Below are 21,326 nucleotides of genomic sequence, written 5' to 3' on the forward strand. Positions count from 1 at the left end.
CCAAGCACCTTCCCTTTCCCCCGCCCTGCCCCGCCCCTTCCCCCCACACACTTACCTGCTGGGGTGGGTGTCAGTGTCTGTGTATGCCTTTGTGTCTGCATGTCCGTGTCTGTGGGTCTGGAGGTCTGTTGTGAGGAGCATCAGGAGGCCTGTTGAGGCTGTGGGGGGGAGTGCGGGGCACCAGCAGCGCTGTGGGGGGGCCTAACATTTTATCACAAATTTTGGGTTTTTAATCAGAGAACTTGCAATTTTAAATCAGAGAAAACCAGGATCCCTGCTTATGAGGAGAGACTGAGGGAACTGGGCTTCTAGAAAAGAGGACTAAGAAGGGATGTAATAGTAGCTGTCAGCTACCTGAAGAGGGTCTTGAAAGTGACGACCAAACAAGGAACAATGGTCTCAAGTTGCAGCAAGGGAGGTTTAGTTTAGATATTAGGAAGAATTTTCTCACTAGGAGGGCAGTAAAACTCTGGGCAAGGTTACCCAGAGAGGTGGTGGAAGCTCCATTCTTGGAGGTTTTCAAAACCTGGCTAGACAAAGCTTTGGCTAGGATGATCTAATTGGGGCTGGTCCTGCTTTGAGCAAGGGGTTGGACTAGATGACCTAATGAGGTCCCTTCTAACCCTAACTTTCTATGATTCTAAGAAATCCCAAAGTCACTGGCATTAATAAAAAAAAACTAATGAATGACAGATCAAGAACCAGAAAACAGGAGAAGGGCAACATAACACAATCTAAAAATAGAAAAAGGAGAACCTGAAGAATTATAGACCTGTCAGCCCAACTTCAAAATCTGGGAAGTTATTAAAAAAATTATAGAACAGTCAGTTTAAAAACCTATGGATAATGTGAGGTGATCTCTACTATTTATAAAAAACAAATTGCATCAAAGCAACTTGATTCCTTTTTTGACAGGGTTAATATACCTGGAGTTCAGTAAAATTTTTGACAGGAGTTCTACATGTCATTATCATAAGCAAGCTCTGGAAGCGTGAGCTAACTACAGGCACCATTGGGTGGATGCATAATTGTTTGAATAACTGCAAGATAAAAACTATAAAGGGATAGATTATAGACTTGCAGGAAATCTCAAGTGTTATACAGGGATCTGTTCTTGGCTCAGTGCTGCTTAACATTTTTATGATTTGGGGTGGGAAATGGGGGCCTGGAGAATTGTAGACTGGTCAGCCTGCAATACTTTATAAGTTATTGGAGCAAACGATACTCAATTTATAAATACCTGGAGGAGGAAAGGGTGATCATTAGCAGCTGGCATGGATTTGTTAAGAACAAAGCATGTCAAACCACCTCAATTTCCTTTGACAAGGTAACTTGGTTGGACAGAGGAAATGCAGCAGATATCATATACTTGAGCTTTTGTGTGGCTTTTAATATGTGACATTCTTTTAAGTAAGCTTAAGAAATGAGGGCTAGATAGAATTACTGTGAGGTGAATGCATAATTAGCTGACTAACCACAGGCAGAGAGTAACTTTTAATGGATCAATGTCCAAATAGCAGGAGGTTTCAAGTGGGATTCTACATGGTCCTGTCCCAGGTCCAGTGCTATTTAACATGTTTGTTAATTTTTTATGTGTCAGAATAGAGAGTTTCCTGATCAAGCTTGCAGACAAAAAAATCTGGGAAGGACTGCAAATACTTTGAAGCATAGGAATAGAATTCTAAAGAATCTTGATCAATTTAAGGTACCACCTAGGAAAGAATGACCAAATGCACAAATACAGAATGGGAAGTGATTGACTAGACAGCAGCAGCATTGAGAAGCTTTGGTAGATCACAGGCTTAAATGACACAGAAATATGATGTAGTTGCCAAGAAGGCAGATGGTGCTGGTTAAGCCTCCAATAGAGTCCTGTATCCGTTTTGGGCATTGCATTTAAACAGAAAGTAGAGTAGAGAGGATTCAGAGATGCACAACAAAGATGGTAACGGAGGTTGGAATGAAAGCCGTTTGAGGAAAGGCTGAAGAAACAAAATACATCTAGTCTGGAAAAAAGGAAATTAAGAGTAGATGGGATAGCTGTTTTCAAATACTTGAACAGCTGCTATAAAAAGATGGAGAACAAGTATTCTCTTTTGCCAAAGAGAACAGGACAAGAAACAGGGGGGTTTACTGCAGCAAAGCAGTTTAAGATTAAATCTAAGTAAAAACTTGCTAACAGCACGAATGGAACAAGATGCGTAGAGTTGTGGAATCTTCCTTTTTATAGAAGGGGTTTGCTAGACATCTGTCTAGGCTCGTTTAAGAACAGTGAATCCTGCAGTTTTGCAGGGGGTTGAACTAGATGACCTTTGAGTTCCCATGCAATTCTAGGCTTCTGTTATTCAGAGCTATATGGTTTGGCATGGAAATTGATTATTGAACTTTTACTCTGCCTCTTATATGTAAAATGCATTATGAGATATGTCATTATTAAACTGAATGTTGTTTTTGAACTAATAAAATGAAAAAATCTCTCTCTTACACATTCAGCTAGCCAAATCAAAGAAGATTTTTTAAGTAAAAACAGAAGCTAACTTAAATTATGCAGGAATGTGAACAACAAACAATATAACAAGAAAAATAAACCAAACTGTACAGTGCATGACTTCTTTAGAAGTTATGTCTAGGATCACTTTATTTGTGAGCTTCATCTCTCAGATGCAGTAATTATGTGCAGTCACTAGGATTATTAAAGCTCCCTACAAAGCCTTTTAACACCTGTGTGACTTTACAAAGCCTTTGTTGGGCTTCTGAGATTATTTGCATGTGACTTTTTTGTTTGGATAACCCAAACTGTTTGTTCTACAAACCTTTTAGCATATGTTAGTCATTACTTTCTAATCTTTACGTTTTGGTATGGCCTTTTAATCCAAGGGAATTAGGGTGAAATTCTATTACCATTTGTATGCTAAAGTGGCAGTTTTCTTGCCATACAAATGATCTCTTTGGTGCAGTTTGCAATTCCATTTCCCCTGAAGCATGGGTACACAATCATATTCATGCAGACAGAGTATGTGCAGTAGGCTATGTGCTGGCCCAGCAGGTATACAGCTGTGCACACTGGTTATGGCCATATAGGTCATGAAGGACCCTCCTATATTTTAGACCCAGTGCCTGAGTGGCTTTATGCAGGAAATAGGAGAGCCAGGTTCTATTTCCCTTTTGCCCAGAGTGTTTGAACTTGCATCTCTTTGATTTCCCAAAACAGTTCACTAGCTACCTGGCCATAGGTTAGGTACTATCCAGTGTCCCCTTTGAAGCTAAGTTACTGTCCCTTGCATTTAATAGTCATTTGCTAAAATGGATGGAGGGTGATGCAGTAGGGAAGTATATAAAGTGAAATATAATTGTGTCATTAATGTGCAAAAAAATTTCCCAAATGTCCATTAATGCAAAACTGTTGTTGAGTTAATGTAATGGTTAAGAAGTTCAGAAGTATGCCACTGCTCTATCATGCCTTTGCAACCTGAACTTGGCCACATTGTATATGTGTATGTTACAGCAGAAGAGTTACCATATTCAGTTCATTTGGCATCTTGTTAGCAAATAGTCATTTATGTACACTGCCAGTAAATCACATCCTTGTTTCAGATCATTTTTTTCTGGAGGCTTTGGATGTTTCCAGAGTTTTTGAGAAAGCAGGGTTGTACTCTACTAGAAAATAGTACCCCCTGCTCAAGGATGCTAGGATACAGTTGCTGTGGGAACCAAAAGTTTGTATTTCATGACTTTTGTGCACAAGATGGATAAAGCTCAGCTGTAACATTACATTAACATAGTTTTTTGCATTTACTTATAAAGAGGAAAATCTCCATCAAGACGTTCTGTATTGTTTAGGAAAATGACACCAAGGAAAAGGAATTTCACTTTTCTCAGAGATCAGCACTGCAGGGGCAGCTTTATAGCTTTGCCGTCACTGAGTGTGTACAATGGTGAGGGCTCTGTCTGTCGGTGGAACAAAGATTTTATTGTGACCAGCTGGCTGAAGAATTTCTTCAGTCACCGTGACTCCATCACAGAAAATTTGGCTTACAAGAAAATACTGAGCACAGAGTGGGAAACAAGATGCCTACATCAGAATGAGTGATGGAGGGAAAGAACCAGGCCAAGCTGACACAGCAGCTGTTTTTCTATTGTATTGTTACACATGCCCCGTATGTCATCTGATTGAAAAGTTTACTGTGTTAGATTTCATATGTGGAAATATACAGAAAAGCAGAACCTAAGGTTTTTTCTGAGGTCAGAATATGAAAATAAGACTTGTCCAGATGTACTATACAGCAGAGACTTCACTGTCAAATTATCATTCATAGTTCCCTACCCAGCCAAGCTACTAGATTAGAGACAAACATTACACATAAACCAGTTTAAGTGATCAGAAACCAGTTTAAACCTGTAACAGAACAGATGTTCTGTACACATAAACCAGTTTGAAAATGGCTGAAATTGGTTTGAGATAAATCTGGTTAAATGTAATATCAGTCTGAACTGATTTGGGTCAAACTGGTTTATGCAATGTCTGTCCCAGACCCCTTCCAGGTTTAAGTTAAATCAGAGCCCTCCAGCATCCTAGATGCTTTGTAACCCTGGGTGGGGCTCTGCTCTCTGCTCCAGCCCAGGAAGGCTGGCCCCGCCCCTCTCCTTCCTGGCTGGAGCTCTGGCAGAGATTGCAGGTACAGTGGTGTCTGACTGGCTTCTTCCTGCTCCCCACCCCACCCCTCACAACTCCCTGCTCAAGCAAGGATTCCCCCCTCCCCTCTGCCTTACACAGATATCTCTCAGCATTAACTAGCATACAACGTGCTGGCTACGGTCCATGCTGTGGGAGACAGGACAAAGGCAGACAGGACAGTGTTGGCTTGGGCTTTTTGGAGCTAATCAACAGGTAGCTGGTAATGTCTCTCCATTCCTTCCTTGGAAAAAAATGTTTAAGAAGAGCTTGAACTAATGAGAGAGGCTTTTGTTTTGTTTGATGGGCTGATAAATACTAACAACTACCTGTGTAACTCCCTGGTGTGTAACTCAATGCTCTGTTATCAACAGCGAGGGGGTGGGAACCCTACCTAATCAGAGCATTATGCCAGGGCCTAGCCATGACCCTGCCTTAGGTCAGCACTATGGAAGGGAAGGGAGGACTGCTTTAGCACCCGCCCCCCCCCAGCTTCTAACCTGAGCCACTGCAGGCATGTTTCTGCATTTCTTCAGTCCAGAGGGGATGTTTGTACAGTTACAAACCAGTTTAGTTTAGCTAGGTTAGATTAACCTGCAAAGATGGAATCCATTCAGGCTCAGGCTTTTTGAATGTCTGTCCCTAGCCCTAGTGAAGCTTTTGGCACTTTTGAGTTCCTTTCATTAGTGTTACAAAAGCTCTTATACCATTTAGTCATTTTTTATCCATGATAGCATTGATATGATTTTAAAAATATATTTTTTTGTTAAAAAAAATGTGCATCAGAGCTGGCATCTTGTTCTGTAGAAAAATGAGGACTGATACTATGGTTTCAGGTATGAAGGTAGCAGACTTTTGATGGATTTGTTTTACTAGCTCTTTTTAAACTCTGTGAACCAAATTGCAGCCTTTAGAATGGGAATGTGGATTCATCAGCAACAAAGCCAAGAGCAAAGGTGAAGCCATGGGTGGCAGGGGCTGATTTCAAAAGCAGTTGTAGCTGAGCCAGCAACAGGTGCCATTTTTGCACTCCCTCTTAAATGGACACCCAGGACTTGCACCCCAGTTACCCACTGCTTATTACACTATTGGTAACAAGGCGCTCAACCTATGTCAAACAAATAGGCATAATACTTCAAAATACTGGTCACTGCAGCTACCTGCAATAGTGTGCAGCAGTTAATTCCTTCAGCACTGGCCCTTATATCTTATATTGCAGATACCATCAAGCTGTCCTTCAACAGCATTAAACTGTAACCCTCCCTCCACAGGGACACAAAAGGTGGGCATGTTCTCCCCCTGTGCTCTACCATCTGCCCCTGATGTACCTGCTGTGGAATGGTCAGAGCCTAGCACTCCCTATTTTTTTCCTGAGACAATTAACACCCAAACACTGCTGGAGGCCCATTATTTTACTCTCTGAATAAAACAAATTTTAAATAAAGCTGGATTAGGTAAAGGAAGTTATAAATTAACTTATGAACTATCAATTGAAGCTTATATATCCATTTACACATTATAAATTTATACATTATTTATAATGTATAGATATATAGATTATGTATTTAATCTAACATGGCTGCAATTTACAAATATACTTTTCTGTTATGCAAGAAATAGAATTTGGTAATATCTTTAATTAGATCAAGTATATAGCTGGGCATTTTGTACTCAAAAGCTTGTCTAATGTCTCTTCCAAATACAGAGATGCTACTGAACAAAACTTGCTTCTCACAAATATCCTGCATCATCATAGTTGCAACAATACTGTGATCCTATTTCATGTTTATATGTTCATTCTTGTTCAGAACTTGTGTCATCAGAGAAGTAATTTGTTAATGAAACTAAACTATACTAAACTAGTATTTGACACTATTTTCCTTTACGATTCAACTAATTATTTGGATTTATAAATATTAAGTACTCCAAAGCACTTAAAATCTTTATTTCAAGTAAAACTCCAAAGCATTTTCATTCCATTTTAACAAATCTTTTGGAATCTCATTACTCTGTGAGGTCTGACCCTCTATAAAAAGCAATCCACAGCTAGCTAAATTTTCATTTTCCATAATTTTTCATCAAGTACACATGAAAACTCCAGAGGGATGAAGTTGTGGCTGATAGCGATCTTATTTACAAGCCAGTGAGTACTTGTGCTTTACTGCTGTTGACTAATTAGCTCTGCAGTAAAGCATCACTGTCCACGTGTACACTGCTATTAGGGCACAGTAAATTAATTAACTCTGCCATAATATAATACTATCTTATGGCAGAGTAATTAACTGTAATCAAACGTTTGTGAACGGTAATCACTGGGTGCAAATTGCACCCGGTCAGCCCAGACAGTTGGGGGCCAGACCCCCCAGCTCCTGCCCAGCACCACCTGACACCACTACTTGCAGCCTAGGGCTGAACTCCTGTGCACCCTGCAAGCCCAGGGCCCCAGCTCTAATTGCTGTGGTCCCAGGTGCACATGTAGACACTGCACCCATGACAAGTTAGCTAGCATGAACTGCTCCAAAGTTTACGTCACTTTAGCATGTGTAGATGCATGCTGTGACATCTTAAGATCCTCCAACAGCCTCAGGCTTTGCTGAAGTGTTTGTGTTGTGGGCAAAATACAGCCTGCAGGCTGGTTCCAACCTGCCAGCTGATTGGATATGGCCCACAGGCAGGCACCCACCAATTAACTGTATCCAGCCTGGCAGTGGCTGCCCCTGCTGTGCTCTGCATGGAGCTGAGCCCTGCCCATTCCCAGCTGGGGCAGCAAATGCTGCACTCCCTGCCTCCCCCATTGAAGGGCTCCAGCCCTGGCCAGCAGGCACAGCTTGTACATGGCTGGGTAAGGGAGCCCAAGGATGGAGATGGAATGTGAAGGAACTCAGCTGCTCACAAAGCCCTGCCAGGCAGGCACAGGACAGGCAGGTGGGGTGGGAGCAGCAGCAGGAGTCAGCATGGGCTCTGCTGCAGCCCCATCAGGCAGCCATGGGACAGGGAGGTGGGGTGGGAGCAGCAGCAGGAGCCAGAGCAGGCTTGGCTACACCTCTGCCAGGCAAGCACAGGACAGGCAGATGAGGTGGAAGCAGCAGCAGGAGCCATTGCAGAGTTGGCTGCAGCCCTGCCAGGCAGGCATGGGACAGAGACCAAGAGAGGTGGTGGCATCAGGTTCAGTTCCCCATCCCCTCTCCATTCTCCTGAAGGTTTCCCTCACTGCCTGCCTGTGGCAGCTGCTTTCCCACCCCTTTGCAGTGCACTGTGAGCCAGGCAGGCATCGGGCCGGGGAGAAGCTGGGAGGGGGGTAGGCCCCCCACAGGGCCCAACCCCCCCACCCCCCACCATATCCACCCACACACCCACATACATCCTACACATACACCAACACCCCCCAAACACACACATCCCTCTCTCACACTCCCCCATGGCCCCTCACCACCACCATGCCCACATATACACCCCATACCCCCACACACGTTCCACACCCACACACATCCCACACACACACCCCCCATGCCTACCATACCCCACCCCAGACACACACACAAACCACATACTCCCTCAACCACCCCCCACATACACACCCATAACCCCCCACACTATATACAAGGAAGCCCTTGCCCAAAGAAGTATTTCCTGGGTAAGGAGAGACTTCCAGTGGCAAAGGTCAGGGGCAGGACTTCTGGTCCCAAAGTGGTGACCAGGGGACAGGGCAACTGCCAAGGGGTGGGGATACCCTTGTGGCCTTCAACAGCTCACCAAAATTCATCAAGTGGCTTTCCAGGATGAAATAATTGCCTGCCCATGGTATAAATCCTTCTTAATTCTGGTGAGGTTAAAGTCTTTGTTTTCATGAATTAAAAATGTCCATCAGAGATTCTACTTTGTTATACCATGTATATTTTATGTTGTTTGTGTGGTAAAGGGAAAGTAGTGATTGTGTGTCATTTTAGCCATTTACAGTTTTATGACTGCAAGGCAGTTCTTTTCATCAACATGATTTAAAAGAATTATTATTTTTGACCCTGCTCCTTTCCCAGGGTATTTTGATTTTCTTCCTTTTTCTTTCAGCCTTACATGCAGCTGCCCTTTCTGGCCACGTCAGCACTGTGAAATTGCTCTTAGAACATAACGCACAGGTAGATGCTACTGATGTCATGAAACACACTCCTCTTTTTCGAGCCTGTGAAATGGGACACAAAGAAGTGATACAGACACTTATTGAAGGTAAAGTGTCACAAATTTACAAACCCATTCAGAATTAAAAGACTTCTTTTTTTAGGCTCTGAAATAACTCATGTTGCTGGGTCCAAAGTTAACCCTGTAGACCAGAGGCAGGCAAAGTCCAACCCACAAGACGAATCAGGCCCGCAGTGGACTCCATTTCCCAGCAGCCCCTGCCCACCTCACTATGCCCATTTTCCATGGAGAACCCAGGAGTGGCATCGCTATGACAGTGCAGAGCTAGGGTGCCTGGGCAGGGAGCTGCTCTGGGACTGGGATCTTATGGTGACAGTGTGGTCCAGAGCCGGGGCAGAGCTGTGATCCACTACCTACATACCCTGGGCAGAGGCATGCAGGAAGTGGATCGCGGCTCTGCCCTGACTCCAAACCATGCTGTCACCACTGCAAGATCCCAGCGCCAGCCGTGGAGCAGCTCCCTGCCCAGCCATATGCCCTGCCAGCATTGCTGGGGCCGTTGTCCATGGAAACCCTGGTCCCATGCTGTCATGGCTCTGCTTCTGCTAGGGTCTCCATGGAAACTGGCTGCAGCGATGTGGGCAGAGGCTGCTGGGAAATGGAGCTGAGCTGCTAGCTAGATCTATCATTTTGCCCACCCCTGCTGTAGACAGTGGATGGATGGATGTGTGAGTTGGGGCACATGTCCCAGGTGCTACCTAAGGGGAAAGGGGCATAAGAATGAAGCAGGGGTGCCTCAGCCTCCCATCCTCAACTCACCCTGCAAATTTCAGCACCAGCCCTGGCAACAAGCAGCAGCAGCAAAGGAGTGTCAGTGAATGAAGGACATTCTGGGGAATGTAGTTCTGTTGAGCAGCAGCAGCTGGACTTCACAGCTTCTGGAGGGAGATGATTTTGATGCCCAAAAACGGAATTTTTGCCTGTTCAGCATTGGTTTCTTTGGCAAAAAAAATAAGATGACATCTTCCCTCAGCAGCAGCAAATGTGAGCTTCTGCTCCTGTGCACTGACCACTACCAGTGCCTCCCAAGTCAAAGCAAAGAACGTACAAAAGGGGGTGCAGAGGGAATACCCTGGTTGCAGTCCTGCCTGGTTATGCCTCTGTGTGAACAGAGAGATTTATGTAGAGTATGCCTCACAGAACAGTACTTGTGCAAATGATTTGCTATGTAGTGCAGAGTAAGGATAGAAAAACAAAATATATGCCTGAAACAAAGATTTGTCCCTCCCTCTTGATCTCTCCAAGTACATTTTAGCTTTTCAAAGCCTCAATATGTATTTATTTTCTCTTTTTCCTGTGAGTGAGACTAGATTAAACCTTTTACCTTCAGTTCTGAGTAGGCATATATTGTTGGGTCCTGTTAAATTTGACTCTAAACTTTTTTAGACTTAAGGTACCCTTCATTAGACTTAGGACACTCCCCCATAACTTTTGTAAACTGAGTGGCAAAACAAAACTGAGTTTTTCAAAAACAAATGTAATTATTACAGTGCTTACCTCCTTGTAGAGGGGTCAGGCAATGGGCCATGTGTTTGACACCCCTGGGTTAGATGACCATCTTCTACTGAAACTCCTAAGCACCCCAACCATTTTTGGAACATTGGACTTACGCTCTTACATTGCTTGGACACTTCTGAATTTTTTACAATATTTCTCTAATTTATTATATGTATGCTGGGAATATTTTATTTTCCACTTCCTCTTATGTGCAAGCCTTCTGGGTTTTTTTACTTCTGATGTTCAAATGTTGTGGGTTTTTTTTTACAGGGGGAGCAAGAGTAGATTTGGTTGACCAGGATGGCCATTCTCCCCTTCACTGGGCAGCTTTGGGAGGAAATGCTGATGTATGCCAAATACTGATAGAAAACAAAATCAACCCAAATGTGCAGGATTATGCAGGAAGAACTCCCTTGCAGTGTGCTGCATATGGAGGCTACATTAACTGCATGGTAGTGTTACTGGAAAATAACGCAGATCCAAATATTCAAGATAAAGAGGTGTGTAGTTTTTTTCCCCCCGTAGTTGCCTTCCTCTGTGGGGCATGGTCCTTTTCCTAAGACCTTCTGAGTACATATTAACAAACAACTTCCCTGTTGTTACAATAACCAGTCATTTATAGTGCCCTCACCTTCCATACTTTTACCTATGACAATATTATACAGCGTTCTTGTGTTGCAGGTATTGTTGTATATGTGAAGTTTGCAAGTAGCAATTTTGCTGCCTCCTTGGATAAACGGTTGCCTGTGAATGCAGAAGAGTAGGCTTGATGGCTTAGGTGGCCCCTTATGACCTTATGTTTCTGAGGATCCTTTTCTTTTCTGCAGCATAATATCCTTATCTATTTGCACCGCTAGTATGTTGCTTTTGTGTTTACTCTTTTGAAGGGGAAAGACAAGCAGCCTTAGGAGAATGTTCCCTTTTTAATCTTTGTTTTACTATAGAGCATGAACTGAAGGAGCGCATTTTTGCATCTTTTGACTTTTTTGTACCAACCTATGTCCTTAAGAGAATCCTTTCTAAAACTTTTTGTTCCTTTACTTGATTTTAATTCTTTTCTAACTGAAAAGCTTGACAGTTAATGGAATGTTTCTCCCCAGCATACATGAATGAGGGTAGAGCAAATTTGATCAAAAACTTGTCCTTAATGGTGAAAAACATACTTTGTATGTATGTTCCTTTGCTCTGACTCTCAGACAACAAATGAAATTTGGTGCCAGAACAGATTTTGTATGATAAAAGAAATTCTCTGTTGGTGTACGTTTGTATAGTTCTGTTGAGATCAGAACAGCACCAATTTATACCAATAGGGAGTTTGCTAACCAATTTGCTAAACTTTTGCTCCAGTCTATAATATATACTACTTTATGCCATATTTGACCCATTCCTTTCTTATCTAAAAATTTGGAAATACAATATGTTAATAGCCTCTTGAACATTCAGCTGCACTGATAACTGGAAACATGGTAAAATTGTTACCTGAGACCCAAATCCTGGGCCTTGGTATCAGCTGCTTTCTGGGAATTCAGGCAGAATTCAAGGTTCTTTGGGTAAATGTGATATCTTTCATTGGACCAACTAAATAGTTGGGAAAATATTTCACAGAAGAAGGGCACAAGCACCCTTCTTCAGGAATAGGGAGAGTCCGCTGGTGTTTGTGTATTCTCCTGGGTGGGATAGAAGCTTAAACCAATATGCAAAATGCAGGTCTGTGAAAATACAAATGCCTGGCAGGGAAAATCAGAGTGGATAGGAGTTAATAAGTGTGAGAGGTAGAGGTGGGGTGGGGGGAAGAGGGGAATGTTGACTAGTGATAAAATGTAGCTGGTAAAATGTAGAGGTTACCTGGGGCTATCGGGAGTTCTGGGAATTCAGTCATTTAAAACAGCAAGATAATTGTCCCAACAAGTAAGCTAAGGATTCTCCTAACACGGAATCCATGGGAGACCCAGAACTGGCATTGGAAGATTTGGCCAATAAGATGCCCCCTAATGCTTTCTATGCACATAGGATGTTTTTGCCTGTTAGGTTTGAGGAAGAGTGCACAATATTATACCTGATCTTTGTCTCAACAGTACTTTTCTCCCAGGCATGACTTAGAAGCACTTCAGAGTTATCTCTGTGTCATCCAGAGTTTTTTTTGTGTGTTTTCAATAGATTTGTAGCACTGTAGAACAGTTCATTGTCTGCTCACTTTTAAGCTACTTGAAAGTACTACACACATTACCCTAAGCACTACATACATACCTTACATTCCAAAGAGTAGTTTCATAGTTGGTAGGGTCAGAAGGGACCTAAGCAGGTCATCAAGTCCAAACCCCTGCCATGGGCAGGAAAGAATGCTGGGGTCAAAGGACCCCGGCTAGATAATTGTCTAGCCTCCTTTTGAAGATCCCCAGGGTAGGGGCGAGCACCACTCGTAGGTGGAGCTATTTCAGGCCCTCAAAAACCTAATTTCAGGTGGCAGAAAGGAAGTTTAAAACCAGATTTTTTTTGTCAACCTCAGCCACATTAGAGATAAACTTTGCACTTGTGAAGGTTTGGTCCTGATCTGTCATTAAAAAAAAAACTTTTCAGTGGCTTTCACTTTCATATACTCTAGTTTTAAAAGGCAAAATAGACTTTGGAACAATTTATCTAGTGTAATGTCTAGTTGAGCACTGAACAATACTACTTGTTGCAAAGCCAGAATTTTCCTTCTGGCAACAGGGAGGTAGGTGATAATAAATTTCTGAAAAAGAATGACCTGTATTTAGAAGCTTGTTTAAATCTATCCAAATCATGTAGTTGGTCCAAAATAAAAGATATCAGCAACAAAAATCTTTGCCCCTCATATATTTCCTGACCCATCACAGCTACAAACACTCCAACACTTCTTACTTTATATATTTTTGTTGTGTTGCTATTGTTTATAGGGAAGGACTGCCTTACACTGGCTATGTAATAATGGCTACCTGGATGCTATAAAGTTGCTGCTGGGCTTTGATGCTTTCCCTAATCACATGGAAAACAGCGAAGAAAGGTAGATTTTATTAAATATGTTGTTTTCTAAATTATCAGGCATGCTAGCCTCTGGTTTGAGTGTCAGATTTAAATATCACATAAGAAGCATGAACCTGATCACGTCTAAAAAACACTGGTATAGTTTTAGGGCAGCAAATAATATGAAAATCTCTCTGTTAAAATCTCCATTTTTTACATACAACTTTTCAGACTTTGGTTATAGGTCTCTATTGTACTTTTAGGCCGTGGTCCTACAAAGACATCTGTGTGTAATTGATTTTACCCTCTGTGAGTTACACATTGTAGCCAAAGGTTGCCTTTGCATGTGAAGTTAGGCATGAACATAAAGCTTTGCAGAATCAGCACCTTGGACAAGAACAGTGACATATTTGTGGAATGTTATATGCCTAATACATCTTAACAGAGTTAAAAAAATGAGTCCTTTCCCTTTTGCCCACCTTGTTGCTAGGTCATTCTTTTTCCTATAGCCATTTAATACTGCCAAATCCTCTTTCTAGAATTGTCTGCCATCTTCTTTCTTCTACATTTTCACTGAAAATAAAGGATGCAAAGCTGACATCATATGCATATGGTGGCAGTCCTGCTCTCATTAAAATGAAATGAATTTTTTCCTTTCAGTTCATTAGGGGCAATCAGGTAAAAAAAGAAGGGAGAAAAGTGAAATTGTAATTAAAAATAGTCATTGCAAATTACCTGGTGGTTTAACTGTATTTCTGATGTTCCAACTGAAGAGAAATCCCTTCATAATTATGGGGAGGTGATAAATTTGCATCTGTTTTCTTTGTTTCTGACTGACAGTTTTTAATAATACAGTTTTAAAAAATGATTTAAGTTTGATAGTTTAAATTGGTCATGTGACTATGCCAGTAATTAGCAGTAGCATGCATTTGGTGGCTCTTTTAAAGAAGATGACCTCATCACAATCATAAAAAAAATTATGGATCAATATGCCAAATAAATTTGAATACATCAACATTTTAAAAACCATTAGAATTATTTAAAATCTGATATATATTAGTGCTGTAGGGGTTTTGGCTTCCATCCTGTTCCCCTTATTTTTTTTAATTGCCTTGTTTCCCCCTATCATTTATCTTTTGTTCCCTATTCTGACCACTGAGACCTTGCTCCCCCTCTTGCTTAGCAATTTACTTCCATTTTTCTATTGAAAACTACAATTGAAGGCATGAAGTAGCTCCCAGGTATGTTCTTCTAATGTTTTCTATAGTGATTTTCAGTAGAAAATGAAAATAAACAGCTATAATTTAATTTCTTTTAATTTAGATGAATAAAAACAGCTACTGTATCAGAGGACTGGGCAGCTAGCTGGGATTCTACCTTTTTATAAGAAATGGGTCAGTGGTGCTCAGACTTCATTTTTACCTTAGTAATATCATACCATTCTTGTTAGTGTCTAGGGAGCATCATTGTTCCACTCCTGGCATTTGCATGCACTTGTATCCCCAGATTTTAGATTTAGATATACCTCCACCCTGTGAAAGCATGATCCAATATAAGAGTGGACTAACTGTAGCATATGAGCCACTATTTGACTCCTGAGAAGCATACATGCAGCTCCTGAAGAAAGACAAGTTAAATAAAAACATTATTTCAGTCTTTATCTGTTTGTTTACTCTTTTCTATTTTTTATTTTCTTCAGGTCTTGCTTTTTAATTATTCTGAGAAGTCACTGCATGACAAATTATTATGCAAACTGGGGTGCAGTGCATGGATCATTGGGTCTGAGCCACGTGCACCTTGAACATTTTGAGTCCTGCAGGCTACCAGGTGTATGAAGTTTTTTGGTTTGCAGCTAGTAAGGGTAGGAAACTTGGCCATTCTTGATTTGACACACGGCCTGATAACTCCTTTCTTCCTTTTTCTGTAGTTATTTCTTTGTCTGCTAAAAGACAAAGACATTAAATTTAAAATGGAACTACATTAATAAAGCATTACATTTGAGAACATAAATGCACAAACCTTAAGAAATTAAAATATTAGGGCAGCAATAATATTATAATAACTCAACCACATTACAGATACTGCAAGCCACACATTTAGGAGCATAAACACTAGTCTTATAAATACATATGCCATTCTGTTAATGGGAACTTTCATTTTTGTATTTCCAGAATTACACGTCTGCAAATATTTGATCTATCAGTCTACTGCATTGGCAGTGATGTTACATTGTATGATTTGCCAAATGGTGTAATGAGTACTGTAAGAAATTCACACAAGCAACTTTGAAAACACCTTTTCTTGCAGGTTGTGCTTACACTCACAAGAGTGACATTTGCTATCACAAATAAATTCCCGTCGAAGCAGTGGGTGAGGGAATCTAAAAAATGGTGGCATCATAATTTGCTTTTGATGGATTGAATATTTACAATTCACATTCGCCAGTGTAAAGGTATTATGTGCAGTGCCTTTATGCCAAGGAGACCTTCCTTTAGTATTTTGTAATAGGGCTTTTTAGGGGAAGTTTAATAGCTCCCTATTTTATCTTTATACAATCAAAAAATAGACTATTTGGTTTAGATTTAATATTCATAAATCAAAAATAGAAACATTTGTAAACCTTAGCCCTAAATCTTATATCTTACTGAGGGTAAATTTAAATAAATCTGATGTGTCTAAATCAAAACGTTTTAAAACAAGATAATACTAAAAATCTTTTAAGGATTCCTTTTTGAAATAACATCAAGTTGTAATATAATAATATTTTCTCCTAGGCAATAGGATATCTTATAATGTATCTCCTTATTATAATCCTCTCTTCTAATTTCCTCATGTCCTTTTTCATAGATTTTTGATAGATCACACTGGTGATCCAAGTAAACACAATTTGTTGCTATTGCTAGGTCATGTAAGGCCATGATAGCTGATGTTTGACTGATGTCTTCCTGCCAAATTACCCTTGGAAACTCTAGAATGTTGTGCTTTGCTGTAAAAAGACAACGTTGACATGATCCAGAAACGTCTACGTCCTAATGTCCAAAAAAAGCAAAACGTGACAACAGGATAATGGGCACTGTATGAAGTGAACATAAGTAACTGTGAATGATGTGCCTGCCATTACTCTCACAAATAACCCCGATGGAATCAGTGGACATTTATACATGTGATCCAGGAGGCAGGGGTGGGCAATGGGATGGGGTAGGGGGATGATGCTTTAATTAGAGCAGCTGCAAGTAGCAGCATCCCTGTGGTAAAAAATGGCAGCGTCGGCTCTTTAACTAAAGCTCATTGAACAAGCTTTAGTTAAGGCGCCCCCACCACCATCTTTCAGCCTGGGGATGCTGATATATGTGACACTGCAGTCTGCTGGAACATGGTAATTACCATGCTCCAGCAGACTTGATTAAATTGAGTCTGCTTTGACGCATTGTAATTACAGTGCATCAGAGCAGCCTCAATGTACATGTAAAGGCACCCAGTATGTCTATTTGCTTGAGTAGGGTTCTGCAGAACTGAAACTAAGCAGAGTGTACTGTCCACTGACTCTCACATTATAGGAACCTAAAACTATTCTTTAGTATCTTTTTGCATATTAATTAAAATATTCATAAGAATGTCTACAGTTTTAATGGATTTTTCTCAAGTGAGAAAGTCAGAAATATCTGTCCAAGAATGATCTCAAATCTTTAAGTCTCATTTGAAGCTTTATCAGCAGCACACCTTGGTATACAAATTTCCACATTCTGTCATTGATTTTATTCCTCTTGACATTTCAATTCAGGCACTCTAATCTTCTCATCAAACCATCTCCATCTGGCAAGTCCAATTGGATTTTCTGTGTCTGTACTTCATTTCTTTATTTGCATTGCATCCTCGGTGGTTACCATCAAGAGGATCCTTAATTTACCATTTTATATGTTGACAATAACTATTTAATTTGCTGTACTATGTAGACATCATTTTTGTTTGGTGCTGCTAATCTTCATTCAATAAATGTCTTTGCTCAGTATCTGCATTTTTATACTAGTGGGGATACTACGTACATTGTGCTGCTTGTTACGGTTTGTGTGAACTCTGGAAAAAAATTTTAAAACTCTGAGCAACTTAGAAAGCAAATGAAAAGCAATGGCCCTCAAGCACCTAAGTCATTTAAAAAAATAGAACTTTGTCTTCCAATTGTTCCTTTTTTAAATTTTACCATTGCTTTTCATGGAAGTATGACAATACTAGAGACTGTAGTCAATCATAATATGGTCATTTTGTAACACAACTCTGTCAAGGTGACTACATCCTGTTCTATAGTAAACTGCTATTCTATCTTGGTCATCCTTTCTCAAATCTGTAAACCTTTCTGACTTATGTATATATGTTATTTATATGGTATTATTATAATGTGGACAAATATTCACTAGCTAACAACTAAAGTAAGGATACAAGCTAATTTTCACACAATAACTAAGCCAGAATTTGGGGTAAAGTCCCCAGAAATGCAATGCTTAGGCAAACAATCCAGCTTGCCTCCTAATCCTCCACCATGTACATTTTTCACTTACATTTAGTTTATACATTCCCTACAGAAAAAAGTGCATTGCCATAGAATATGTCACATGAAGGAAAACATTTTATTTAGAACTGGGGAAAAAAGTTTCTCAGGAAACAGTGTTAAATGTTTATACTGAAAACTTCATCATTATTTAAGCGTCAGCCTCATCTTTTAAACTAAAATATATATTGTGATTGGAAATCAAATCCATCCTAAAACTTGTATGTTCTCTTACTTTAGATACACTCCACTCGATTATGCTTTGCTTGGTGAACATCATGAGGTAATTCAGTTTATGTTGGAACATGGAGCTCTCTCTATAGCTGCCATACAAGACATTGCTGCCTTCAAAATCCAAGCTGTCTACAAAGGATACAAGGTTAGAAAGGCTTTCCAAGACAGAAAAAATCTTCTAATGAAGCATGAACAGCTGAGAAAAGATGCTGCTGCCAAGTAAGTCTGACACATGGAGAATGCAAAACTGAAGTTATTAAAAATTAAATTGTTAAAGACCATAGTAGTTTACAAATGTATTGTTGCTAATTTTATGTCTTTTAGAAGTATAAAGTTCTTATTCTCTTGAAGGAAAAAATCTATATTCTGCCACCTGTTGTGTGGGTAGAAAAAGCTTATATGTTTTTCTTTTATTTATGTACAGTACATATATAGTAAAATACCTCTAAGACCTTTATCATTCCTATAACAATGAATAGTTATGATGAACTTATGTTAAAGAGAAAAGTCTGTTTTCCTTTTCTTCCAGGACCTATTCTTCCTAAGAAATATTTTCTCCAGATCTCTGTCTCACTCGTTCTGCACTTCAGAGTTTAGGAAGTAAAGAGAAACTTCCTAACCAGCCAGCTTCTAATGACTTGCCTGTAACAGTCTGGCTCTCATAATCCCTGTTACCTGTTTGTTTCAGTACTCCTTATTTTAAAATAGTACCTAATGGGAGTATAGTGAACAATAGGTAGAAGACAGAAAGTTGACAGGGAGCAGGATATGTGTGATGAATAGACAAAGCACAAGAGAATGGGGAGAAGCATGAAGTGATGAAATACAAGTTGCTGAATGGAAAATAACTGTTAAATTTGCAATTTAAATACACTTTCACCTGAAAAGGAGACCACTAGTATAGAACAGGAAACAGAACTTTTAAAATTGTCTTTTTGTGGTGTGCAGATATAAAATGATTTCTACCATCCCATAATGTTTGAGCTTTGATTGTTAAGGCCATTGTGTCTGCTAATTCATAGCAGGAGCATGAAGCTAAAATAGTAATTAGCCAAGTAACATGCAAAATTTAAAGATAGTAGAAATTGATCAAATAAAAAAAGTTCTCCAGTCATCTGCACTGTATTTGACATCTCCATCCTATGTAAGCTACACAGAAAATTTCTGTAGCATCCATCACTGGAAACATCCATCTAACTAGAACATCTGCATGGCAGTTGCTCATAGTGGACATGATGAAGGATTTCACCCTTCACACTTTCCAGATAATTCTAGCAAATGGTAGTAGAAGTGGGGTTGTAGTGCTCTCTGGCTTTCTTGAAGAGCTTGCTCCATATCCTGTTTTTCTTGATCTGTTATCCAAAAACAATGAGGTATGCTTATAAATTTTGCACTTTGAATGTTTGATTTTGACTTTTGTAAATGAAGTTTCTTACTATTATTTACAGGACAATATGAGTTAGTTTTGTGAGAATAAATATTGGGTAGGTAAGAAATTAACTTTTGCTTGTTATTAAATAAGTTGTGTCAACATTATGAAGCTTTGTAACCTGCTCTACAAAGAATACAGGCAGAATTTCATCACTTGACTGGGTCAAATAGAGTTGAAATGACATGAGGTGGTGTTGCAGGTTACTTTTAAACTGTTCTAAAGTCACTTAAAACAGGAGTGTCCATGCATTGAAGGGTGTTAATCTGTACTAAATAACCTCTAGGCATCTTAAAATTATGCCACTTTGGGTGAGGGTTATCTCTGAGCCATTCTACCTAGTTTGAGCTAAGGTACTGTGAGTCTGCTTCACAGAGATAAAGCAACCAATTTGTAGTCATCTAGCATCCTGCCCCTTTACCACTTTCTACCCTCCCAAGCTCTACTGTTCAGGGTGTGATACTGGCCCCAAGCTAACACCTTCAACTGCCCATAGTGGTTATGACCCCAGCCCAGATGGCATCATGCTGCCACATCCAAGGACCCAAAGAGAGCCATTTTAGTCCCCTGGGCCAGGGGCCAGGCCCAAAGTCCTCCCTTCAGAGGGCTATGCCTTTATCCCACATTCAGGTGGCTGTCCCCTAGCTAAGAGAGTTTGGATGGGGGAGAGGTGGGTATGGCTTCCCTCCTTAGCCTCTTGTGTTTTGGGGGAGAGGGGGAAAAGGGCTGCTTGGGATGAAGTATGGCAAGAACCTGGAGCCTGGGAAAGCGTGCTTCCCTTGGGGTCCGTGCTCTCTCCATGGCTAACCCCCAGCAGCTCTGCACTGGGAGTGGAGCCACCAGGTGGCAAGAGAATGGAGCCTAGTGAGGCATGCATCCTGGAATCCTTGGTCTCATCTTGTTTAACATCCAGGACTCCATTCCCAGATAAGGGATACAGTTTTGGTTCTTGGCCACACCCCTGCTTGCCAGGCCCTCTAGTGTCATCTTTTGCAATTGGAGAACTAGAGTGAAATTAACATATTAGGTTAGAAAGCAGTCAGGCTAAATAACCTGTACAATTCAAGGATATGCATAAAATCTGAAGAATCGGAGTGTCTATCTTATATAATTGACATTGTGGCAGTAGTATGGTCAGATTATATAATGTGAATAAAGCTGTTCAGTGAAGAGATGAACTTAATCAGAATACTTTGGTTGCATCTTTTATCAAACACTTAAAATACAGTATGTAGTGCTTTATACACTGAATTTCATAATTTCCAAAACCGATAAATTAAAGGCACCACTTCCTGCCTCAGGAAGCACCCAAAAACATTCACCTATTTTCTTCTTTCCTGCCTCAATGACCAATAATCCAAAATTGCAACCCCAAACTACACCACAAGATGTTTCCTTCCACATGTATAAAACAAGCTAAACAAAATTGACAAGGATGATGGCAAGCCCAAAGAGCAGCCCTCCATGTACCATAGGCCAAAAATATTTTGAGTCACAATCACATATTTTAGTCATCTAGGGGGTTTGTGTGGTTTATTTCCATTAATTGTATGAAGACTGTGACCAAGGGTGGTTCTGAAAATCTTAACCCAAAAGAGTTCACAGAAGCTTTTCAACAAGTTTACCTCTAGCAGGATATTCATAATGGAGATCCTTATATCTCAGTAGCAAGGGAACTCTTCTCAGACCTTCATCAGATATTTGAAGTAGAGAACTTTTCTTCTTAAACTTCCTACTTTGTTTGAAAACTACCAGTATTTGACTTTATTCCTGCT

General features: G+C 40.4%; 1 protein-coding gene across 3 annotated transcripts in view; it reads left to right on the top strand.

Moving 5' to 3' along the window:
* INVS (inversin) overlaps nucleotides 1-21,326 on the top strand; it is an 87,780-nt gene that overhangs the window by 7,462 nt on the left and 58,992 nt on the right. For 2 of the 3 annotated variants that reach the window (XM_006031360.3, XM_025213005.1), the window contains exons 2-5: nucleotides 8,738-8,893; nucleotides 10,634-10,863; nucleotides 13,279-13,385; nucleotides 18,129-18,341. In XM_006031360.3, the coding sequence (XP_006031422.2) occupies nucleotides 8,738-8,893; nucleotides 10,634-10,863; nucleotides 13,279-13,385; nucleotides 18,129-18,341 (706 nt within the window). Of the gene's footprint in view, nucleotides 1-8,312; nucleotides 8,496-8,737; nucleotides 8,894-10,633; nucleotides 10,864-13,278; nucleotides 13,386-18,128; nucleotides 18,342-21,326 lie in introns of those variants that run through there. The other variant, XM_025213006.1, reaches the window with a different exon arrangement.

This window comes from Alligator sinensis, unplaced genomic scaffold (assembly GCF_000455745.1).
Source record: "Alligator sinensis unplaced genomic scaffold, ASM45574v1 scaffold882_1, whole genome shotgun sequence".
NCBI lineage: Eukaryota > Metazoa > Chordata > Crocodylia > Alligatoridae > Alligator > Alligator sinensis.